The following is a 24,793-nucleotide window of genomic DNA, read 5'->3' as shown; positions in this document are numbered from 1 at the left end:
GTCAAGGTAGAAATGGCCACCGGTCATGCAGACGTGATTGCTCCAATGCCATGCTATACAGTTGATGTGTAGGGCATCACATAAATCAATATACTGTATATTTGATTATTACTGAATACGACAGAACCACCCCCAAAATTGTGTGATTTGGACCTAAATATTTGCTGTTATTTGTTATCGTTCATTTTCAGTATTTTGACTCAAGAATGTCAAGATTCTTACTAAAGTCTTACTGGCTCTTTTTGTATTTGCAGCAAGCATGGTCAACTTTATTACTTTCGCCCGTGAACACTGGATGAACTTGCTGGTGCCCATGGGCTTTGTGATCGGTTGGTACCTCGACAAGCAACAGGACAAGAAGCTGACCGCTTTCAGGAACAAAAGTCTTTTATACAGCAGGTTGGATTCTACATTATATTTTGAGGTTGTCTCTCAAAGCAAATGTGTTGATTGCCTTCATATTTCTATTCTCTGCAGGGAGCTGAAGCCTGGTGAGGAGGTGACTTGGAAATAGACTTCTTCACCTCTGTTTATCCACTATGTCCGCAGTGTGAATGGCTGATGGGTGATGCTGAAATAAGAATATTTAAAAAGACTCATGTGTCTTTATTTTTGAGTTGTATCAACCAACAATAAATGTACTTTCCCATCAAACTCAGTTTTATTTTTATTTAAAAAAAAGGGAAAAAAATTATGACATTTTTGTCACTTAGCTCAAACTGTAACGTCCCAACTTGTACACAGGGTAAAGTACAAGAGCATTTAAGCTCCACCGAAAAAAGAATGCTTTGAGAATAAAGTCATAAGTAAGAATAAACGTATTAAAAAATATGTTAAATTATCCCATAACCTGTAGTGTGAATGGTAGGCTCCAGCTCCTAATGTAAACAAGAGCTACCGAAAATGGATGATAAAAACAAAGTCTGTTTTTTTTGTTTTGTTTTTTAAACAATGTCAGTTTAATGTAACAAATTGTCTATTCCACAGAAAAATGTAAACAAACTGAAGTGGCCTCTGGCTGGGTTAACATTATGAATCATACATTTTTTCAACATTCAAAATCAGGATGTTATTGGATGAATATGTGTCAGGTTTTTAGAGATGTACAGCAGCTGCTTGTCTAAACCTTAAGCGTGAAAAACTGCAGCCACATATTTAAATTTCTTAATTACCGCAATATTATGACTTATTTTTCAGCTAGGCCTTAATGCCCCTTCATCGAAGAGCAAGCATACTTACGATGTGATTCAGCATTCATTTGGAAAGCATCTGGAGATTCCTGTTTGGTGATTGTGTACAGTATTTCGACTACTACATAATCCCATTATTTTAATTCTTCGAATTCAGTTTTCCGAAGGATGTGAAGCTACTACTGAAATGATTCCATTCGGATGACCCCCTCCTTAAAAAGTAGCTTGGCCAAAGACATCTGGTGAGGAACAGAAGAGCGGGTACATGAGCAACATCCGACCCATCATTGTCTGTTTGTACCTTGATACAAAAATTCTCCATTATAGGAGCAAGAAAAACACACACCTTTTCCTGTAAAGAATCACACGGGAAACTGCCCACACTCACAAATTCAGGATATGAGTGGATCAGAAACTCGACTGCATCTGTGTACTGGAGGAAGGAAATCATTTTAGAAGAATTACATTTACAAAGTTAAAACCAAAGGTCAGATTAGTTCTACGTCTACCTCAGGTTTTATTTCAAAGCTTTTCGGCTCCTCTTTGTGATAAACTCTGGAGTTGTCGGTGGTGTAGTAAAGATGGACGGCATCTCCATCACTGCATAACCTTGGGCGTTAAGAAATGCCAAAACTGTGTAAGCTGAAAATCGCTTGTTTACATACATTCTGTTCCGTAAGTCAAATTACCGGGCACATCCTGCTCGGAGGAGTGCGACCCGAGTCTGGCTTGTGATATATGCGCCTGCATTCCTTACGCGCCCTTCCTCCCACCGAGCAGGTGCTCCGTGCACACTGCCGGCTGCTTCATCTACAGGAGGGGTGAGTTCAAACAGAGCTGGGATCAGTCACGTGCTCAGAAACTGCAGTAATTCAAGTATAATTGCGTCCGTGCTAGAACAAATTTACATTGACAACCGCAGTACAGAAAAAGGGCCCACCTGCTGTGAGCTTCGGCGGCAAGCAGTCATGAAGGAACTCTCTGGCTTTAAGATCCACAGCGGCGTCAACTGCAACAAAATTGCTCAGCTTGTTCATGAGGTTGTCGATTTTGGAGAAGAACTTGGCCCTCCGTGGATCATCCTACATGAGAGCAAACAAGGCCGATTTGGGATAAAAGCACGTGCGAAATGTTGACGTCGGGTGAAGAGGCACACCTTGTCAGAGTTTTGAACGCCCATGTAGGAGAGGTAATCCAGAGGTAAGCCTTGTCTGAATTCCACATCCTCCTCCATTGCGATTTCGAGAGCAGTAGGGACCATCTGGAAAGAGAACCGTAAGGTGCTACTCCATCTCCAAAATAGTCACCAAACAACAAAAAAGACTTGTGCATATTATTGTTAATTTTCTATTGCGATTGTCCTTATTAGATTCAAAACGTTGAGTGGTTTCACCTTCAGATAGACCGCTTCGTCAATGAGTAAGTAGTTTTACTGTATTTTTGTTCAATTCGTATCACCTAGAGACTTCTAGTTTATCGTATTTGTTTACTGTGATGCAAGTTCATTACCTTCAGCAGCAAATCGCCCCAGCTGTTCTTCTGGTAGGAGGAGATGGTGATATGCAGGGAGTGCACATCAGGGAGGCAGTCGCCCTGGTGGATGAACCCTCTGGGAAAGTAGAGCAGATCTCCTGCCTCCAGCACGACTTCCAAAATGGGCTTCCCAATCTCTGCCTGGTTAAAGTTAGCTGGAAATACAAAAACACCACCACTAAGACAAGTAGGAACTACTGTTTTGTGTTGTTGTACTTGGTGTACTTACGGCTTGAAAGCACAGGCAAGACTTCGTCGTCTGACCTGAAGGGAAGTTACAACACAACGTGAACAAATCTTGCATCTCAGCTGACATATTATTAAATACAATTTTTTTTATACACCACAGCTCTCAGCAATGAATATGATTCCGCTTGAAGAATTTTAACTTTTTCTTGTAAAGCGACAGCTTGATCCTCATAACAGAAACGCGTTTTATGTAACTTAATGCAATATTATAGCTTGATGTTACTCCAAAGTCACCAACAGTCGGATCATAATCATTGCGCCTCTTTCAAAACAGTGTCTGCATTTCATCTATATTGTGTCATCTCACCTTGGGTTGTAGACCCTCCAGTGCTTCTTTCCCTCCAGCTGAATCACAAATGCCTCAATGTCGTCATAATGTGGGGCGAATCCTTGTGTGTCGGGCGGCGTCAGGTAGCTGAGGTGAAAAAAAAAAAAAAAACATGACGAGGATTAAAACCTAATCTTCCATTGTGACACGAGTAGACATCCTACTCACACATTGGCGCCTGCCATGCTGCCAAAATGCTCCTGCAAGATGGACAGCACATTCCACACGGTGGAGGAGAACGCTTGAGGATTCAGCATACGGAGAGAGCAGCCATTCTGGGAAAATAGCCATTTTTTTTTTCACATTTAAAGATGAAAAATTTTCTAAAGATGCAAATAACGATGGTATGTATTAACATACCTCATAGAAGTCCCAAACAGTGTATGGCAGTGCTCTACCAGGGGGGTTGTGTGTTTCCCTCTTGCCATCTGTGTAGCTTGTGACATCTAGATTCACGCCATACTGAACATCCTCCTTTTTTTTTTTTAAATAAAAAGAAAAATGGCACCAGGAGCATGTGGTTTACGATTTCGGTCTTGAGAATTAAAAGCAAACACTGAATCACATGGGGCTGTTTTTTATTTTTACCTGTCGAAGAATACGATCAAATTCTTCTGTGGAGAATATTCCCTTGTAGTAGTTGGGATTTTTACGCTGAACAAGGACAGGTTTCTTTTCCCATGTTTCCCTTGGAGATGAAAACGAGAATGGTATTTGAATACATACTTGACATGCAAAGGAATATTGGTCGATGAAATTGATCTAATCAAATGTATTTGGCACTTTTGCACTGGAATTCCAGATGAAAGTAAGAAAAACAAAGAAAAACTTTAGAACACTGTAAGTGTAGAGGTGGAGGGGGTGGGGGGTTCTTGTGGATTTTAAGGCCATAACACCCAGCCATCAACAAAGGATGGTCAAATTTTGCAAAAGCAATTTATCCATCTACCTGAAGAAGGCCTTGGTGGGGATAGGGCTGATCAGCCACTGGAAAAGCGTGCTGGCACGCTCCTTGCTGTTGTTCATCTGTGCCAACTCAGCTAGTAACACATTTAGTGCCTCCTCACCCGCCTTTACACACTCCGGCTGTGTTTGAAACATAAAAACTCTTCAAAACTTGACCATATATGACAGAGAGGGCAATACATCCTCAAAAGGTTGGATCAATTTAAGTTTGAATCTCACTTCAGCCACCTCCTGGATTCCAACTTCTGCTGCATGATTCTTGGCTTTCATTTTCTTCTTTTTACTTTGTGTTGCGATATTATTAGAATTTACGCTTGCAACGTCATTCCCTCTTTTCCTTCTCTTAGATGCCGTCTAGAAAATAAAACAAGATTTAAAAGAGGGCATGCAGCATAAAAATACGTATAAAAGCATGGGAGCATATAACTACATGCATTAATCTGGGGTGTGAAGTGGAGAGTACCGTTACTCTGCAGAAAATAAAAAAGGATGCCAATGGCTACATTGACCATTGGTAGACTGGGCATTAAAATGTTTCACGTCACGTTACCAACACCCGACCTGGTGCATCGTTTGAAGAGCACAATGGCTCAGATGTAAAAATCTAAACCACCTAAAAATGTTTTTTTTCCTCTTTCGCTTTTACCTGCAATGAACGCTTCTTAGGAGAAGATGGCAATTGAGTTGGTAGCGTTTGATACATGGAGAAAGCTGACATGTGTTTTCTCTCCATTTCGCACCGTAGACAATGATGTCATCAAACAGCGACTTGCTTCGTGTCTTCTTCGGCTAATATTCTGTAAATTTGCGCTTTGACATCTTTTCTTGCGCCCTCATTGGGACCCCACAAGTACTACATGTGCTGTCCATGTAAAATTCCTCTTCTCTAATTCATAATTTAGATTTAGAATCTTTATTGTCATTACACAATGCACATAATCTGTGTTTTACTTCCTACATTTTATTTTAAAAAAGAATCATAAACAATAACCTCCGTCACGTTGCATTTTTATGGTAAAAAAAACACTAGCAGAAGGTAATGGGTTGCATTTTATAGCTGAGGGGGAGGACAAACATGCTTTTTCATGCTAAAAAACAAGTGCAGAAGGTAAGGGGTTGCAATTTGAACAGAGAAGGAAAATGTTGCGCCCAACGTGGGGCTCGAACCCACGACCCTGAGATTAAGAGTCTCATGCTCTACCGACTGAGCTAGCCGGGCGATATAAACCGAGTGGACTATTAATAATATAAATCAGAACCAAGACTGAGTCGGTCAGCATTGGAAATATTCATTTGTTAATTCCGATGAAAACCTCACATATTAGTTGCTCATACGTACATTCAATTGGTGAATTCACACGCCACAGATCCCTGCAGTACCATTCATAACCAGAAGATGACAGATTTTCACTATTTGTTCTAGTACGTGGTGCTACAAGACTGATTTCCCACAATGCATAGCGGCACAGCGTCGCCGCTGTTTGTGCTGCGGTAACAGCAACAATGCAGTTTTTAATGATGATGGTGTGAGCTCCTCTGCTACACGATCCCAAACATCAATTCGTTCCAAATTAACACACCTGGAGGATGTACGAGTAAGTAAACCTGCGGAGTGGTTTTGGACAACACGTTGAACCTGCAGGATCTTAGAGGGGTGAGTAGCAACTGAAGCTAACATTGCTGGGCCAGTCAAGAGGACAGAGCATCATGCATAACGTTGTGACCAGTCCTGGCGATAACAGGCTAACCTTAGTTGCTAGATGAGACTTTATGTTTTGCCTTCATGTATATGTCACGACCAACATATTTTATGTTTGTTGATTCCGACGTGGTTACAGTTAAATGTCGGTGGACTTATCGGAGGCTAATATGGAAGGCTGCTCGTGCTATGCAGCCTAGACCTGTGTGTGTGTGTGTGTGTGTGTGTGTGTGTGTGTGTGTGTGTGTGTGTACTGAAAGCACTCATCGATCGAACCACATCGGTGTGCTCATATGCATGTGGATTTTGCATCCATTGTTGATGAACACTATATGTTTTTTTCTAACACCATGTCCGCTTTAGTCCACTAAGTCACAACAATTTCCTATAAAAAGCACACATTTCTTTGCTGGCAAACAAATATTTGGGGAGATTATTAAGATTGAGTACAGTATACTATATTCAAAAGCTGCAGCTCTAGATCACTTCAAGCTCTCGCTCTGCAGCCGAGACATGTGTGTGTGTGTGTGTGTGTGTGTGTGTGTGTGTGTGTGTGTGTGTGTGTGTACTGAAAGCACTCATCGATCGAACCACATCGGTGTGCTCATATGCATGTGGATTTTGCATCCATTGTTGATGAACACTATATGTTTTTTTCTAACACCATGTCCGCTTTAGTCCACTAAGTCACAACAATTTCCTATAAAAAGCACACATTTCTTTGCTGGCAAACAAATATTTGGGGAGATTATTAAGATTGAGTACAGTATACTATATTCAAAAGCTGCAGCTCTAGATCACTTCAATAAAGGCGTTGCGGTGACATCAGAAGTTTTCTACTTTAATAAGAACTCCCCGAAGTCCATGGAGCTCACAGCACCATAGACGCAATGTTGTAAGTCAGGCTCCATCGTGAAAAAAAACACTATAGATTTTTCTCAATGTCCCAATTGACATTGTGTGTCTTTCAAAATCGATCTCACTCTTGTCACAGTGCAGACCAATGGCAGCATCAGCACTCCACTGTAATCTTCCATTATGGTTAGCATACACAGGAATGCTGATCATTAGATCAGGAGGAAATGAACAAATTCCACTGACCTTCACCGTTGCGAAACAAATAAGAGATGAGTTTGAATATGTTGCAATAGATTATCTAACATATCCCATTCGTAAATGACTTACATGAAGTCACAATCGAACAAAAACCAATGTGCTTTTTATTTGGGAAGGAAAGAAAAAAAACAATGTTGAAAAGTAAATGTCTTGTTTGACAGAGTTAATAATAACCTAAAACTTAAATTCAATTAGTAAGCATGATGGCATGTTCTGATTTTTCAAAATAAGCCCATTACACAACAGTGAGCGGTGAAGAAATGAAAATAACCCAAATGTTAACATTGCATACAGTTTAGTTGACCTGGACTGACTCTTCTCTTCCCTTGATTTAAATAAAAGATTGAATGGCCTGCCTGCCAGGTTTGATTTGGCTTTTTCTCAACATGCAAAATTACATAAATAAATTAAAAACGTCTGTTCAGGTTGGAAAAATACAGGCAGCTTAAAAGAGAACACAGCAGCCATCGTTAATGTTGACGGGAACAAAAGAATTCCGTTTGTATCGGTTTTCAGTCATCACACGCCTCACTATACAACCAGAATGTGGGCTGCTGTAGCCGAAAGAACAGCTGCAAGAAGGAAGACGGGATATGATTTTTTTTTTTTTTTTGGAGCTGCCATCTGCCATCCTCGACACTGACTGATTCACCAAATTCAGCTGCTGCCTACTTGCATGGCCTTGCCCTCAGAAACCACAGAATCGTAGCTAAGCTCTCTTCCTGTTTAAACAAACATCTGTTTTCAGAGATTGGAGACTTTTGCGGGCAGCCTGTTCCGTGTCATTGGTGTCGGAACGGCAGCCATTTGTTTCATAATGATTCATTCTGATGCCAACAGTTGTAACTTCCGATAAAGTGCGTGAGCTGAAACAAGCAAAGGAAAGTAGCAGCACATGTCTTGGGTTTTGATGATGTGACTCAACGCCATCTCCTCACGGCACCACTCCTGCCGGTCAGGAAGCAAAATTTGTCAGCTAATGCCTTTTCCACACAGCCAACTTTTTTTCACGAGCAGTTGTAACACTTCATGCTCAAATTCAGATAATGCACTTTGTTGTGAGGCATGAGTGTCTTTTCTTGGTTTCCTGGAGTATGCTATGAACAGTTCTGCTCTTCACAGCATTGTCACATGCAAACTAGATTCACAATACAGGCAATTTGTAATGCGGTCATGCCGAAGTTAAAATAAATCCTGCATTCAGAAATGCACAAAAAACAAAAATTAAGCCTGGTTAAAAACTCAATCAATATCGCATCAACAGAACCAACCACAATGCAGAATCTGTGAGTCAGTCTTCCATGAACAAACCGTCAAGAAAAAGATGAACCAACAAACTCACATTAGTCACGATATTTGAATTATTTTATTTTATTTTATTTTTTTTTACTCTTGTTGCATACAAGTGAGGGTGCAGACAGTTAAGTTGGAGCCAGTTGGCGAATATTCAGGTCATAACTCTGTCATGTTAAGAACTAATCACCCTGGCTCTCCTCCCACGATCCATCAGCGGACTGGAAGATGAAGCTTCCGGGGGGTTCTGGCAGCTGTTGTCGGGCCTTAGTCAATCTGTTCTGGTCCGGTGTGTTTGGCTAGCTGAGCCTCTCAAGAGGATTCTGCAACGACGCCCGCTGCCAGGGCAAGATAACGCCGTTTATTTTGCAGAACGAGCTTTTGACAAAAGGCCATTGGAAGCGTAAATCGATTTCACGAGAGCAAAGGTAGCATTTGCTTCCACGTGGTGATTAAGATAAGATCAGATAAGATAAGATAACCTTTTTTCATCCGTTTTAATAGTTTGAAGGATGTTGTCTTCAAATATGATTTCGATTAATCCACTGATTTTAATGCATTAACTGTCGTCACAATGTAAAGGAGAACGTGTCGAAAAAGTCAGCCCGCTCATGTCACGGGCTGAACGTATCGGCGCTAATTTCCCAGCACGCTTTGAAGTCTGACCCCGTTGTCTGTTGTTTCTGATGTGGATTCTTGTCACAGGCTGTAGGTACAAATTGCGAATTGTTGAGTCATGGCTTCACCACCTGCTCCCCTTCGCCGAGTGTCCTTTGGAACTCCGCCCTTCCCCAGCAGTTACCTCCGCATTTTCTCCCGAGTGAGCGGCTCGTCGCCATGTCCCCTCCCAGTTAATGACAACAAGGGTATACTGCAAGAGCAACGAGCCGGCGAGGACACAAATTCTCGAGGGTCGTTTGGAGTCCCAGCAGACAGGATGACATTTTTGTTGTTGAGGCAGGTCACCTCCAGAAGCCATATTTCATTTTGTATTATTTTTATGTGAGTTGTTCAATCAGCCTGCGGCTCAGTCCTGAGCTGTAAAAACAAAAACATTTTATATGAACCATGAAAAAGTGACTGATCTCATGAGTTAAAATTTGTTGAAGGTTTAGGGCAAAGGTAAAACTTTCTCAAAAGTTTTATACAGTCTCGATATGTTGTGGGCTTAATGCAGGTTGGTCTTGAACGCTTTCTTCATGAAAGGAGTAATATGAGAGCCCTCATCTTGATATTTTAGACTCTATGTCTCTACCTCATGGAACCTTGCTACTCGGGGTCTAATTTAAAATAAAAAAAGCTCCGTGATCTTCCCGTCCGCCCGCCAGCCTCCTCTGCTCTCCGTTTCTTACTTCCAGTGCCCTCCTGAGGCGGGAGGGAAAAAAAAAATGTCATCTCAAGAGGCCGCACGCTCATTTCACCTGCTACTCCCTCTGTCTTCCCCGCATGGGGACGGATAGTGCTGCCGGTGTAATCTTAACATAATTCAAACTACACATCGCTGCTCTTCTTGCTTTTCCTTCACGAGAGAAATCCGAGGACTGTATCAGAACGTCCTGCCGTTAGGCACTGACGTTGTTCAAACATTCATGCGGGCATTTTGTCCTCAATTGTCTGCCAACCTGGAAGCAGCGTTCGTCTTTTGTTCTTGCTGATAATGACTCATACCTTGCGCAAATCATACGCTCGCCCCACTCCGTCGTTGAGCTTGAACTGCGGCTTTTGCTTGTGCACGAATTGAAACTGGGTAGTTTATTCGGGGCGGCTCACTGTTTTCCATTTCTCCCAACGCGTTGCTATACTCATCACAATCGCTTGGCAATGAGATTGCCGACCTTGCTTCGGCTTCTCGTGAAACCACCAAAGATATTTAATCCTGATGGTCATTAATTCCGAATGTCGCTCTTCCCGTGCGGCATAGTGATTACGCCGGATGCCCTTCCTGATGCAAGCGGTCACAATATTGATTGATTGTTTTGACGGACATTCAAATAAAACCCATATTCATCCCCCACATTTTACAGCAGCCCCTTAAATGTCAATCAGCCTCCTACAAAATGACAAATGAGTGAGCCTACGATGGGTTCTCCAGTACTGAATTGTAACCTTATATTCACACTGTTCATATGAAGGCCAGTGTCAAGTCTGGTGAATCATTAGCTGCATCACAGCTCAGAGGTACAGAAGGTAATGTGGCATTATTATTGATCCACACGGACTAAGTACAGGGCAATCGATACGGATCCAAGATGAGCTTTGTAGCAAGAAAACATTCACGCTGATGAGCTTGCTCCAACCGGAGGGATTAAGAGCTGGGTCAACTTCCGCCAATGTGTTGTTGTGTTTCTTCGCAGCATTTGGGCCACAGAATAGGCCGAGCATCAGAAACATTTGCCGACATCTGTTTGCCATTACCCCCCCAACCCCCACTGTCACGACAGTCATGCTACAAATAATCAGCCCATCTCTGTTTGCCACTCCCACTCATGACTGAGCAGCAGAATGCCAAGCAGCATTCTTCGGGTCACATGTGCGAGGATCTTTTTGGACTAACGACGGCAGAAACAAGTTGCTGGAGCCGATGCCAGCTGACTTTGGGCGGAAGGCGGACTTGCATTGGTCGCCAGCCAGTTGCAGGGCACATATAGAGACAAACCACCATTCACACCCACATCCACACCATGACTTAGCAGGAAGCGATCTCATGCCGCCCGCACACAAGTCCGGCGAGTGTACCACCTAATAGAAAAAAAATGTTTTCCAAAAATAAATGTTGTACCCTTATTTGTGTCTTTTTTGTTTCTCAGGTTTCCTGTTTGAGAAGAACATTTTCCTGGGGTCAGAAAATGGTTCGACTCCGGACGGAAGCAACGGGGCCACCCGATTTGACCGCTCTTTGAGCCACCATGCTGCTCGCCCCTCTTCACACATTGAGGGGTGTCACTCCTCAGAAGTGGAACCGTTTCCTGACTTGATTTGCAAGGGGTGCATCGCGTCAATATCAGAATCAGAATCATCTTTATTGGCCAAATATGTAGAACACACAAGGAATTTGTCTCCGGTATAACACACTCCATTAGTATCATCATAAACAAGGACATGACAAATAAGTATGGAAAAATAAGTGTCACAGGATATTCCGTAACGTAAGTGAACTGTGGCCTAAGCTTGTTTAGGCTCTCACAGAGTCGGGTACATATTACTTTACAGGTGAAGCTGGGTTCTCTGTTGAGATCCACAGAACCCAGAAGAAGAAGAGGCAAATGACTGCCGTTTTTAATTTTTATTTTTGAAAGTCAACACATGAACTAAGCTTTGATGATATAACATCCACCCCCCTCTGCCCGACAAGGTCGAATCATGGCTGCTGCAGAACCCCATAGCATTGATTTCTTGATGAGACAAGGGGCGGACTGATTCAAAAATGCAGCGTAACGGCGGCGGACTCGGGGGTGGCGGACAGCCATGGGTGTTGAGGCATGTGCGTCTCACCTGGCTCAGTTTCATGCTTTTCTTTATCCTGGTTTTCTTCCCTCTGATTGCCCACTACTACCTCACGACCATCGATGAAGCCGGGAGTCCTGATAAGCGGATCTTTGGGCCCCGGCCCGGTGGCGAATTGTGCGAGGCCAAACATGTGCAAGATCTGTGCCGCATACGCGAGTCCGTCAGCGAAGAGCTGCTACAGCTGGAGGCCAAGAGACAGGAGCTCAACGGGGAGATCGCCAGGCTCAACCTGCGCATTGAGGCCTGTAAGCGGAGCATCGACAGCGCCAAGCAGGACCTACTGCAGCTGAAGAATGTCATCAGTCAGACGGAGCATTCCTATAAAGAACTAATGTCCCAAAACCAGCCAAAGCTGTCCTTGCCTGTCCGATTGCTGCCTGACAAGGAAGATCCTGGGCTCCCACCACCGAAATCTTCCCGATCCTGCCGCCTGCACACCTGCTTTGACTATGCCCGTTGTCCCCTCACATCTGGCTTTCCAGTTTACGTTTACGACACAGGCTCCTATCCATGGGGGGAATATATTGATCCGCTGGTGAAGCAGGCTTTTGCCGAGTCGGTTAAGAATAATATTTACGTAACGAATGACCCCAGCATCGCGTGTCTGTATTTGGTGTTGGTCGGGGAACTACAGGAATCGCCGACTTCTTTCCCGCCAAACCCGTCGGATTTAGAGAGGCAACTTAAAGCCCTTCCTTATTGGAGGTCGGATGGACACAATCATGTAGTGGTCCATCTTTCGCGAAAGTCCATGACACAGAATTTCCTGTATAATGTCAGTACGGGGCGAGCAGCAGTCGTTCAGTCCACCTTCGTGGAGCAGCAGTATCGAGAAGGATTCGACATGGTCGCATCCCCACTGGTTCACGCCCTCTCGGAACCCAACTTTTTGCAGTTGCCTCATCAGGTACCCGTAAAAAGGAAATACCTCTTCACCTTCCAGGGGGAGAGGGTCGAGTCGCTGAGGAGCAGCTTGCGAGAGGCTCCTCCGCAGTCATTTGAGGAAGAGATGGACGGCGATCCGCCGGCTGACTATGATGATCGCATCATTGGCACGTTAAAAGCAGTGCAGGATAGTCAGTTGGACCAGGTGCTCATAGAGTTCACCTGTAAAAACCCCAAGCCGAGTTTGCCGACTGAGTGGTCTCTTTGTGGAGAGCGAGAGGACAGGCTGGAGGTCCTTAAGGCATCTACTTTTGCCTTGGTCATTGCCCCGGGAGATGGGCAAGTGGTTGCCTCAGCGGGCTGTGGAATGAGACTTTTCGAAGCTCTCGAGGTCGGGGCCATCCCCGTTGTGCTCGGGGACCACTCCAAACTACCTTACCACCAGTTTATTCGATGGAGCGAAGCTGCCATTATGGTCCCTAAACCACGTGTGACAGAACTTCATTTCCTGCTGCGCAGCCTATCGGACAATGACATGCTAGCTATGAGACGACAGGGTCGCTTTCTGTGGGAAACCTACTTTTCCACCTCCGAGAACATACTTAATACTATCCTTGCCAACATTCGCACCAGGATTCAGATTCCTGCCGCACCCATCAATGAAGAGCCTGCGCAAGAAATCCCCCATAAAGCAGGGAAGCTAGCAGGGACTGATGCTAACTTAGCAGACAACGGGGATCTCGATTTGGGTCCTGTAGAGACGGAGCCTCCGTACGCCTCCCCACGCTTTCTGCGCAACTTTACGTACACGTCGGTGAGCATATACCAAACATGGAACCGCGCTCCCGGCCCTTTTCATTTGTTTCCCCATACTCCGCTGGACCCCGTTCTGCCTTCCGAAGCCAAATTTCTGGGTTCGGGGACAGGTTTCAGGCCCATCGGTGGAGGCACGGGAGGATCCGGGAAGGAGTTCCAAGCATCGTTAGGCGGGAACGTTCCCAGAGAACAGTTTACTGTGGTCATGCTGACGTATGAGAGGGAGGAAGTGCTCATGAACTCTTTGGAGCGGCTGAACGGACTGCCATACCTCAACAAGGTCGTAGTTGTGTGGAATTCACCCAAGCCTCCTTCTGATGACCTGCTGTGGCCTGACATCGGGCTGCCCATTGTGGTGAGTTTCAGTCTAGCAAACAAACCAGTGGTCGTAGTTTGAAGAGCCCCTTTGAACCTCCCCCCCAAAATTCCAGTACAAGTACCAATGTGATGTGTCAGGCAATCCGAGATCATTCAAAATTGTCAGTAGCCTCGGACGCATTTTGTAGACTGTTCATTTATCACTTTTCAACCAAAAAAACATTTTTCATCATCCTGCAGGTCGTCCGCACCGAAAAGAACAGCCTCAACAACCGTTTCCTTCCCTGGGATGTCGTGGAGACCGAGGCCATCCTTTCGATTGACGATGACGCCCACCTACGTCATGATGAGATCATGTTTGGCTTCAGGTCTGTTGTGTCGACTCAGTTCAAATATCCCAGTGCCCATTTTTCAATATATACCGTTTATGGTGCGTGCAAGTCCTGTTAGAAAAGCTGAATACAATGACGCTGATACACGCATCAAAAAATGTTGTGGTTCAGTTCCAGAAAAAAACGTATCCCTGAATAGAGTCAGTCTGATCAAAGCTGAGGCGATAACCAGAGAAGGAAATCAAAAATACCAAGACAAAAATGTTGCCATCTCGTCATAAATAAAGTATGTGGTTCGACCCGCTCCCCCTTGCCTTCAAAATATGTCCACAACTCACTGTAGTAACAGCTTGTACAGACTTGTGTACGGGTGTGTATGTGTGTGTGTACGTACACGGGAGAAAATTACTCCAAAGTGCTGCAGAATTACTCTGGAATGTGCCCCCCGGCTCTACTTGGAGCTCAGGAGAGGAATAATTTGCAGTGTCTGCCTTTCAAGAGATCTTGGAGGAGCTCAGTAAAGGTATTAAATATTTGAGCTTTTTGTGCGCTGTGATCGTTAGGAAATGTCTAATTATGTTGTAATTGGCTCTCCTGCCTCGGTCTGAGGTTTGGTTGGTCCAAAGCAGCCACAAGCCAAAGCCACGACGACTTGACTCTCACCCAAAGCCACAACAGCTTGATTTCCCGCGGCCTCCAGTTGCGTCTTTTCACACAGACTCCTGTTTGTTTTCCTTATCTCAGAGTGTGGCGAGAGGCCAGAGATCGTATTGTCGGTTTCCCCGGGAGATATCATGCCTGGGATATCAACCATCAGTCCTGGCTCTACAACTCCAACTACTCCTGTGAGCTCTCCATGGTCCTGACAGGAGCGGCGTTCTTCCACAAGGTTCGCACCCACCCGTCCGCCCACCCCCGGAGGAAAAATGCCGTATCACCTACACAGCATGTGTCTCTTCATATGTTTCCCCATCAGTATTACGCCTACTTGTACTCGTACGTGATGCCCCAGGCCATCAGAGATATGGTGGACGAGTACATCAACTGTGAGGACATCGCCATGAACTTCCTGGTGTCGCACATCACCCGCAAACCACCAATCAAGGTCAGTGATAGCGAGCGGTCAGCCGTGCTCGCTCTTCCACCTTTCTCTGTGTGGCGTGCGTGCACTCATGGCCGACATCAAGGCGCTCTGAAGATGCATAATTACTCCCTTAGGTTTTGTGCTGTTCAACTTTGGAGGTTCGACAGCATGTCTGTCCCCTCGGTCTCACCGATGTTCAAACTGACACAAAGATAAATCACAAAATAAGATGAAATCTGAACTTTTATAAAGCACAGGATGTGTTGGAGGAGGTGGGAGGGAAGAGACATCGACTTGATTGATTTTTGGGTGTTTCATCAGAGAACAAGCTTACTCTGTAGATTACGCATCCGCATCAGCGGGTGGACCTATTTTAGCGGCTAGCAGTCAGTCTTTTGTTACCATGACGACCTGGAGTGGATCATTGCGACCAAAGTGGCTTCCCAGAGTGTGGAATAAAAGTGGCCGCCTACAAGGACAATAAAAGCAATTTTCCTGGTAGAGGCGGTTCTTCAAACATACTAGTGTGTCATGATAGATTATCAGGGGGGGGGCATTTATCCAATATAACGTAATCCGTGAGTAGTTTATTATTTAACTCATTACTGCAAGCTGTTTTCCAAGTCGAGTTCCTCATATTGCCTGCTGTTTTAGGGCATTTGGCACGTATTCTGTGACCATTTAAGCACCAAACTTACCAAAGGAAAGAGTAGAATTTCGTTCACTCGAAAGTTTTTCAAGCTTTTTTGAGTTGTTTTCACCAAAAATAGCTGTTTCTGACCAAAAAGCGGAGAAAACAGCTTTTGTGAAATGTAATGTGTAATGTCAAACAGAACAGTGACTTTGACACCTATATATATATATATATATAAATTTTTTTTTTTTTTTTTTTTGCTTTTGTGACACCTCAAACTATAAAACACAAAAATGATGAGAAAGGACTCGTGATGGCAAAATCGTATGGTTCAAGGTGAATGTCTGTGGCTTCTTCATACATGGCGTTCTTCATTCGATGGATGAAATGTCATCTTTTCTCACCAGCCAACACATTCTCGATTTCTCTTCGTCTGCCTCGCCCTCCTCAGGTCACGTCTCGCTGGACTTTCCGCTGCCCCGGTTGCCCTCAGGCGCTGTCGCACGACGACTCGCACTTCCACGAGCGCCACAAGTGCATCAACTTCTTCGTCAAGGTGTATGGCTACATGCCGCTGCTGTACACGCAGTTCCGTGTGGACTCCGTGCTTTTCAAAACGCGCCTGCCACACGACAAGACCAAATGCTTCAAGTTCATCTAGCGGCGGGCCGAAGAGCCAAAGCGAAAATGATGACGAAGTTGAATGGATGCATAGAAGGTGATGCTGAATAAGGGCCCCCACTGCCAACCTCAAGAAAAAGCCCTTCATAGGTGTGACACTCATTTTGAGTTTTTTTTTTTTTGTTTTTTTTTGTGTCCCTCATCAAGCTTCGTCATGAACCACTACAGATGTTTTATAATCCTGAAAGTGGTTGTACAGAGTGTACAGAAATGGGGAAAAATTCTATCTAAAAGATAGAAACTACTTGGTCACCTATGTTGACCCACAGACAGTTTCATTGCTTCTGGTTGGTCATTTCACAGTGATGAGCTGTATTCCAAGTACATATATGTGATGGAAGCACTGATTGTCAAAACTATTTTATTGAGCTTTTTTTTTTTAATGTGCAAAAGGACATTTTTTTCCATCCATCCCTGACTTAGAACCTTTGGGGTAATTCCTGTTGAGTTCAGCAAGTCACCATAATGCCTGAATTTTATCATGGAAACCAGCCGATAGCAGATTTGTTGTGTGCGTGTGTGTGTCCACAGTCTGTTGTGGCCTGCTTTTTCGTCATTTTTTTTCATAAAGGAGTATTTGGGCCACTCTTAAAAGAAAAAAAAAAGATAACAAGAATTTATCAAAGCTGTAATATTATAAAAGTAAAGTCCTAGCGACAACAGTCCTCCGATAAGTTTCCAGTCCGCGGTGTATTCTATGAACTCTAATCAGGCCAAGCAATATCGAAAATGGTTGAATGGATGAGAAATAAAATCACCTCAGAGCTGAGCAACAAATGGAGTAACTTTTTGTGGTGTTATTGGAAACACAAAACTCCCTGCAGAGAAGATGTTCGTTTCTCTGTGCCCGCACCGCAAATGCCACTTGCTCCATGCCACCACTCTTTTGTACTTTCTACATAATTATGAATCGCATGGCCACAATTTAAAAAATTAAAGAAAAAAATACAATGGCATGAGGAAACGATGGTGTACTAGTTTTTCCTCAGCGTAGCCCAAATGCTCCTTTGTATTGTAACAATGTCATTTCAGAGAGTGTCTGGTTGTATTATCCATTTGTGACATGCACAATCTCAGCTGCCAAACACCGCACAAAGTCAACCCCTACCCCACCCCACGGTGACGTGAAACTGTTAGAATTAAGGTGAAATAATGGAGGTGCACGAACAGAACATTGGATGTCCTGACTTGACTGCCCTTAGTCTCACCGTGTATGACCGACTTGTACAGAACTCTCCCGAACACGTTTGTCTAAATGTCACTTTAAAGTGTCACCATATTGGTTTCACTTTTATTTTAGAGAAAGTAATCGCTCCATGAATGTTTTCTTTGCCAAACAGGTACAAACGATGCAGTCCGGTACGCCCGCAAGCGAGTTGATTCATTTGAGCTTCAGAATTGTGAGTCGAAAGTCTTTTTAAGGAACAAACTAGATGCCGCAGTTCTTGTGTTGGGATTCTTCTTAAGAAACACATGCTCGAGTCCATGGTTCCCGTATATTTATTGAATACATGAATTAACTTTTTTCCTTTTTTTGTAATTGACTGACACATGCAATAAAATGACAGGAAATTGGAGTCTCGGGGGGGCCAAGGAAAACTAGCTTGTGCCACTTTCCTCCCATGGGGGTGTTCTTATATCCAAACGTTTTCATCGGCAGGAGTCCAAGTAGGGCCAAATTTGGGAGTCAGTTTTTTTTTTTTTTAAAGTTCCAATCATGCCGTTCTGTCTGTCTGCAATGCCACGTTACACTTTTTATTGAAGACCAACGAGGCTTCGTAACTGCACAACCCCATCTGAGGCACTAAATGGTTCGGCTGGTATTTTTTAATCTGCCCCCGGGGGTTGGGGTTTGTGGCACAGCTGGTTTTCCATGGCTAGTAGCATGGAAAATTTATTGCACAATGCTGCAGCCGTTCTGCAAGGTGCACCGAGGAAGTCCAATCCTCGAGTGCGTGGAAAGAGGGTCATTATTCTGAACCAGCAGGAGACAGGAGTCAGATGAATGGAAATAAAAAATATATTAACATCATTTTGACTTTTTTTTTTTTGTTTCGAACAGGAGTCATCTGGCTTTCCTTGTGTCTGATTGCTGAATGTCGTTGTTGTGAAGTAATTTCTGCGGCATATGTTTGAAATAGTCCATGAAGACTCAAAAGGTGCCCTTGCACCCAACACAAAGTGAAACTGTTGTTCCAGACATTTGTGTTGTTTTGTTCCCTCACACAATAGTGTAAAATTTAAACAGAATTTGTTCTGTAACACTAGTCACCTCCAACATTGCTTTAAAAATAAATAGCTAAATACATTATTAGTGCTATTTGCAGAGGAGAAAATATTTGTGTTCAGATATCTGTACAAGTAAGGTAACAACATTGCCACAATACATAATTCTCTTAATGCAGTTTGGCTGGCAACCATTTCAGGGTGTTTTATTTATTTTTTTTTGTCATCAAATGTGGCTGGCTACTTGTACACAGAATTTTTCCCACCGCTACTTTAAGCCCAGGTCTCTTGAGATGATTAGAATTTTGTACCAATTTGGGGTTGTTTGACTTTGGAGGTTCCACTAAATACCAGCATCCTTTCTCCCTCCCGATACGCAGTCTTTTCGCTCGGAATGAGGAAATAAGACGATGCCGCCGACACGGCAGTTTGCCTATCTCTCCGCAGAACGTGCCGCATGTGCGCATGAATGGACTCGGCCCACTTGTCAAGGCTGACTGGTGAAAGAGGCTCAGTGTGTTTTGACACGAGAAGACGAGCTGCACTTGAATAACCCTCACCGAGCAGCTGTGCCCAATTCTGGAAGACTGCAGGGACATGGTTTGACTCCACTTCCTTTTGCATCATGTGGCGCCAGTTTTACGAGGTCTTTGTGGAAATCCGGTAAACCTCTTGACTGATTAAAAAAAGGATGATCTTGCATAATGCATGTAAACAAAGCACAGCCTGTGAACATCGTTGCAGCATGTAGGATAGGCCCTTTTTTTTTCTTTTTAAACAGTCAAAGTGTTTTTGCTTGTCAATGTCTGTGACCCGCAGAGTGTCTGCTATGCTGGTGGCTGCAAAAGGAGGAGCCCGCCCGCTCCAAGCTCTTGGCTTCCCAAAGGTACCAAGAGCGAAAATGTCTTTTTATGCCGCGTGGAAAGGCTCTTCACGTTGTAAACGGTTGCTGCAGACTGCATGCAAATTACTGCAGGCGTGATGGTGTAGTATTGACGGGAACACATGACCCTGTTGAAATACAAGTTTGTTTTTTTTTTCCCTGATTCATTGCAATCCCCTTACAATGGCATGTTACGGGGAAATAATATGCATTGGGCAGCACGGTGAGTGAGTGGTTATCATATCTGACTCACAGCATTGCGGTTCTGAGTTGAAATCTCCGCTTTGACATTTCATTGTGTGGTTTTCTCCGGCCTTTACATCTTCCTGACACACACTGATTCATCACATGGGTGTCAATGGGTCCTTTCATGTGAAAACTGAAAATGGATGGATGGACAATCCCTGTATTGTGATACTATCACTATGTGACTGTATGGCAAAGCTACTCTGTAATTCCCATGCCAGTAAAAAAAAAAAAAAATCTTGTCTTTTAACAGGGCTGTGTTCTATTTTTATATTGACAGTAAACGTCACTTTCCTTCTTCATGGCTGCTTCAGGATCTCAAAATTTCCACCCACAAGGTCTCAACAGGTAGCATCTGCCTCCTACAGCATGAGGTGTCCTGACCACTTTTTTCCCCACAATATGGGCCAGATTTACAAAGATCCCAAATAGCAGGCACTAAATTGCGCCCTCACGCTAACAGATTGCGCGCACTGTTAGTGGGCATCATATGCACGATCGACACCCAGAAAACTGCTCCGGCAGAGTCCAGAACCAATTGTCACAGTGAGCTCAAAATGACCCAGATGCAAGGAAATGCGGAGTTGAAAGGAGTTTTGTCATAGGTTATATGACATGAGTCCATAGATCATTCAGTAGCTCCAAAATTGCATTGCTGAATAGGCAATAGGTCACGATAATTTTTGTTTCTGGCATTTCAAATTGCAATTTTGTGTGTTTGGCACACGCGTTCCTGGGTGCCCCCAGTTAGAAGCTCGGCTTCCACATCTGTTTGCGTGAGCAATTAGGTTTGCGCCCATTCCTGCTTGCATAAACCTCCAGTCAATCAGGACACTCAGTAAATCAGGCCCTTTGTGTCGGTGAGGGTGTGCCAGTGACACACCTGCTGGCCCTCAGCCTCCTTCATCTCGGTCCAGTGGGCCAATTCCTCCTCGCCGGTGCTGCTGTGGCCCAAGGAGACCCAGCCCAGGCGCTCCCGAGGCCTCATGCTGCTGCGGCGACAGAAGACGGACAGAACCAGTGACACGTCAGTCAGCTGGAAGAGCGCCACCTGGAAGACGAAGGTTTCTTTGTAGGAGGGGCTGGGCTGCCCACGGCATACCGCCGTCTTGAACTTGGACATCTCCTTGCCTTTGGAGTCCAGCATGGTCAGCGTCACGTAAGTGTCTGCAAAAGAATGATGTTGGGAGAGAGCCATCAAGTGGTAGAAAGTGAGTATGGCGGCGAGCGTCACACACTGCAGCAAAGTGCTTGGAAATTCACAATCAGGAGTTGCAGCTCAATAAATAAGGAAATCATAGAAAATAGGGCTGAGGAACACTGGGGAAAAATGAATTATGATTATTATTCTCTCCGAGAAATCGTGATTTTTCCGGGCCTTAACGTGAACATTATTTAATTGAACAAAAATTCATCAAAGTTTCCATCAGATTTGAATTAATTTATGTAAGTTTCATCTCCTTCAAGTTCATAAAGTTGACTAAACGCCTATTCTGTACACATAGGTTCTTACCTCTCATGATATAAAGCTGTCCCCCAACGAAATGCTTTAAACAACAAAACAGACCATCTATAGCACACAAGATTGGAAACAAGGAGAAGCAGGAGGTGAAAAGCAGCACGCAGAGTCCAAAGAGTTGCAGGAGTTTCAAAAAGTGCCACGGCAAAAATCAGAGCAATGAGAAGCTGCTTGACTTACTGACGGGTTTATCGGATGCTGTACTTTTAAAATGGCTCCCCTGGATCACCTCAGCGGACAGATGTCCCGTGGCAGAATTGTACACGAGTCCCAGGAGGATTTCTGGCGAGGACGAGTCCTCGGTGGAGCGATAGGACACGACCCCTGCGCTACGGGACACGCTCACCATTGAGCCACAACCCTGAGAAAGAGAAACATATGGAAAGCGGTTGCATGTCAAGGCTATCGGGGGGAAAAAAATGCTCAAACAGCTTTCTACTGCTTCTATAAAAAGCTCTCACTGTAAGTTCCGATCCAGGCTCGAGGGTGACAGGCAAAGCGATTTTCCCCTGCAGGTTTAGCTTGGTGAGGTGGAACACCTTCTCACCCAGGACCTTCTCTTTTTTCATCCTTCTGATGCTGTACAGGCGAAAGCGAACGGCACAATCGCTCAACACCTCCTGTTCCACTCGAGAGAACTTGAACGTCTCGGTGAAAACCGGACACGGGCCCTTCTGGACGCCCGTCTTGGCCCGCTGCTTCTTGGTAGGCAGCAGGACGAGGTGGACCTGCCACGAGATGTTGCCCGCCTGTTTGAGAGCGGGGATGTCCGTCGCCGCGGTGACCGTGACGGCGAGCCACTGCTCGTTGGAATCATACTCGAAGGCCACATCCAGCGTGCCGTACTTGGCAAGGGGCTCCGGTTCGTAGGCTGAAGGCAGCGGTGGACCAGAGCTGTCCTGAAAGAAAAATTCCATTCATTATCGTTCATTTTAATTTTGTTTTGTTCGTTTTTATTAGCTTTCAGAGCAGGTTTGTTAGTATTTTATAGTTAATGTGCCTTTTCAAAGGACCCCGAACAGGAACCTTGCTCTCACCTCAGGCCCCACCACAGCAGTGCTGTCACTGGGTATGTCCTCCTCGCAACCTTTGTTGAGGTAGCTCTCCGTGTCCTGGTCCACGCTGGCCTCACTGGAGCAGCGCTGAGGGGATGACGCCCTGCCGACTCGGGAATGGGAGGAAGACACGCAGGCCACCAAGACCCGGTCCTGATAGGGAGGAGGATGGCCCTCCGTGAGCGAAGGCGCTTTCTTTAATTTCTGGATGCGGCCGGCTGCTTTCATCACCAACACAGAGAGATTTCAAAGTCAGGTGAGTGAGATGTCGTTCCACACACACGCACTAAAAGTTGACGCTATTTTATCAAATGAGCACCTCCACAATAGAATGTTGTAGTTTCATCGGAGACGAGGCGCGATGCTTATTGTCATACACTAAAAAAAACTGTTCAAGGGACACTCACCATCTTCGTTGGAGGCCTCACTGCTGTAGTCTTCCTGTTCTGTGGCCTCCTTGTTTTTACTGTGGCACACGGTGGTCGCAGACTGGACCATGGGCTCTGGGTCTCTTTCCTCCTCGCTTTCTGTCAAAACCGCCTCTGATAGGACACGCAGGCAAAAAAGGAAAAAAAAGAACTTTTGTAAGATGACAGCAAACACAACTGTGCCATGCGTATCACATGAAATTAAGTGATTAGACTGTCGGGTGAAAAAATAGATGATAATTCCTTGCTGGCCCTCAAAATGAAAGAACACCACACCAACAGTCAAGAAATTACAGAAGCTTAATCGAGTGACGACGTCCAGTCCAGTAAAGTAAATTTAAAGGACGGAAAGTTGAAAGCATCCAAGCGGCACACCATCTAACCTTGTTTGCTTTTGTCTTTCTTCTTGTGCTTCCTGCCTTTCTCCTTCTTCTTTGCCTCTTTCTCTGCTTTCTTAGCTGCTTTCTCCTTCTTTTTATCCAACTTTTTCTTTTTCACTTGAGTTCTAGAGGCATCCGGCATGTCCTCATCGTCACCTTCTCTCTCAAGGCTGTACCTCTCCTCTTCATCTCGTTCATTCTTTTCCTCCTCCTGTTCAGGGAACATCGTCTCACTTTCAGCGCCCGACGATGGAAGCGGTTCATCACACCCTTCGCGTCCGCCGGGCTGTGTTGTGTCTTCACCTTGCCTCGCTTCTTGGCCTGTTTTTTTTAATTCATCAGCTTCTGTCTGCTCTTCCTGTCCCTCTTTGGAAGGCTCCTGGTTTTTCGTAGTCGCGCCGGCCTTCTCCAAGCGCTTCTCTCTCCTCTCTTTCCTCCTCATCTCCCTCTTCTCCAGCAACTCTTTCTCCTCCTTCTTCCTCCTCTCCTCCTCCGCTAACTCGGCTGCAGTCTTCTTCACCCGCCAGCATCCGTCTCTCCATTCCCACTCCAGCTGGCTTTGCTCGCAGTCCGCCTCGGCGGCGTCACCGCTTGGGTTGTTTTTCAAGTTTGAACTCGTTTCCGGCCACAAACTTCTACTCGCAGCTTTCCCGTCCTGCGTGGTGGACGTCTGCGCCCAATCCTGCTCTCCGTCCTCCTCCTCCTGGACCTTGTTGATGATGGTGTTGACCTGCTCGGTCAGCTGGTCGCTAACGGCGTACGTCACGTCGCTGACGGCGTTGGCCAGGACGTCCACTTTACTGCTGACCGAGTCCAAGATGGAGGAAATGCTGACGGACGGAAGGTTCTGCTGAAAGGTCTTGAAGAAGGCCATCTTGCCGCAGGGGTCCAGTTGACTGCCAGGTTAGCTCATCACAGGCACTGACACGGACAAGTGCTCGTTAACAGGAGGGAGCGGCAGCGGCATCTTACATCATCCTCACAAGGGTCACTTTAGAGCGTTCCATCAACCCGCCATGCATGTTTTTGGAAAGTGGGAGAAAATTGGAATACCCAGAGAAAACCCACGCGGGCCACTTTAAAGTGAACTGCAACTGTAGATTGTAATGAAGGAAGCAACTGTATATCGACAATTGCGCGAGCATGTTACCTGTCTTGTTGCTCACGGTGTCAGGATTGTCCACTGACCGTTTGTTGCTGAGGTAAAGAAAAAACAGAGCCATCAGTGCCATGAAGGCAGCGATGGAGGACAGGACACCCAGAAGCTCAGGAGACACTGAGGAGGAGATAAGCACAAGGGAACAAAGGGGGGAGGAAAAATGTATGATTTATTTCGGGACTTCACGAGCAAGTTTACACGGCGTAAATAAGAGAGGGGGAAACGTCTTAGTCCGGACTGCTGCGGAAATCTGAGTTCTCTCCACT

The 24,793-nt window shown here is 45.0% G+C and overlaps 3 protein-coding genes, 1 long non-coding RNA gene and 1 other non-coding gene across 7 annotated transcripts; 2 read left to right on the top strand and 3 right to left on the bottom strand.

Moving 5' to 3' along the window:
* Positions 1-684: 684 nt before the first annotated feature.
* On the bottom strand, positions 685-5,043 carry riox1 (ribosomal oxygenase 1). The gene is made up of 15 exons (XM_019867961.1): positions 4,913-5,043; positions 4,486-4,620; positions 4,250-4,386; positions 3,889-3,988; positions 3,661-3,774; positions 3,469-3,575; positions 3,280-3,387; positions 2,953-2,987; positions 2,700-2,878; positions 2,347-2,451; positions 2,131-2,272; positions 1,880-2,000; positions 1,700-1,799; positions 1,537-1,623; positions 685-1,429 (listed from the first exon to the last, which is right to left on the bottom strand). Exons 1-15 carry the CDS (start codon positions 4,997-4,999, stop codon positions 1,370-1,372), a joined length of 1,617 nt encoding a protein of 538 aa, XP_019723520.1. The 5' UTR covers positions 5,000-5,043; the 3' UTR covers positions 685-1,369.
* Positions 5,044-5,412: 369 nt separating this feature from the next.
* On the bottom strand, positions 5,413-5,485 carry trnak-cuu (transfer RNA lysine (anticodon CUU)). Its single transcript has one exon. It is a non-coding gene; the product is annotated as a tRNA-Lys (tRNA).
* A 241-nt stretch (positions 5,486-5,726) lies between these two features.
* On the top strand, positions 5,727-11,216 carry LOC109514673 (uncharacterized). Its single transcript, XR_002168030.1, has 2 exons — positions 5,727-5,920; positions 11,182-11,216. It is a non-coding gene; the product is annotated as an uncharacterized LOC109514673 (long non-coding RNA).
* A 317-nt stretch (positions 11,217-11,533) lies between these two features.
* Positions 11,534-18,078, top strand: extl3 (exostosin-like glycosyltransferase 3). Its single transcript, XM_019867941.1, has 5 exons — positions 11,534-13,937; positions 14,141-14,268; positions 14,977-15,121; positions 15,209-15,337; positions 16,402-18,078. The coding sequence occupies exons 1-5, from the start codon at positions 11,799-11,801 to the stop codon at positions 16,609-16,611; spliced, it is 2,751 nt and encodes a 916-aa protein (XP_019723500.1). The 5' UTR covers positions 11,534-11,798; the 3' UTR covers positions 16,612-18,078.
* A 983-nt stretch (positions 18,079-19,061) lies between these two features.
* Positions 19,062-24,786, bottom strand: LOC109514671 (synaptotagmin-14-like). 3 transcript variants are annotated; one of them, XM_019867942.1, is made up of 8 exons: positions 24,519-24,586; positions 23,372-24,289; positions 22,968-23,102; positions 22,543-22,778; positions 21,967-22,404; positions 21,686-21,866; positions 21,500-21,556; positions 19,062-21,153 (listed from the first exon to the last, which is right to left on the bottom strand). In XM_019867942.1, the coding sequence occupies exons 2-8, from the start codon at positions 24,240-24,242 to the stop codon at positions 20,822-20,824; spliced, it is 2,250 nt and encodes a 749-aa protein (XP_019723501.1). In that variant the 5' UTR covers positions 24,243-24,289; positions 24,519-24,586; the 3' UTR covers positions 19,062-20,821. The 3 variants fall into 3 exon arrangements, with proteins under 3 accessions (XP_019723501.1, XP_019723502.1, XP_019723503.1); XM_019867943.1 differs by lacking the exon at positions 23,372-24,289 and having other exon boundaries at positions 22,543-22,781; positions 24,519-24,786; XM_019867944.1 differs by lacking the exons at positions 21,500-21,556; positions 23,372-24,289 and having other exon boundaries at positions 22,543-22,781; positions 24,519-24,786.
* Positions 24,787-24,793: the final 7 nt, after the last annotated feature.

The sequence above is a fragment of the Hippocampus comes genome, unplaced genomic scaffold, assembly GCF_001891065.2.
Source record: "Hippocampus comes isolate QL1 unplaced genomic scaffold, H_comes_QL1_v1.1 scaffold259, whole genome shotgun sequence".
Taxonomy (NCBI): Eukaryota; Metazoa; Chordata; class Actinopteri; order Syngnathiformes; family Syngnathidae; genus Hippocampus; species Hippocampus comes.
This window is presented reverse-complemented; position numbering and strand designations above follow the sequence as displayed.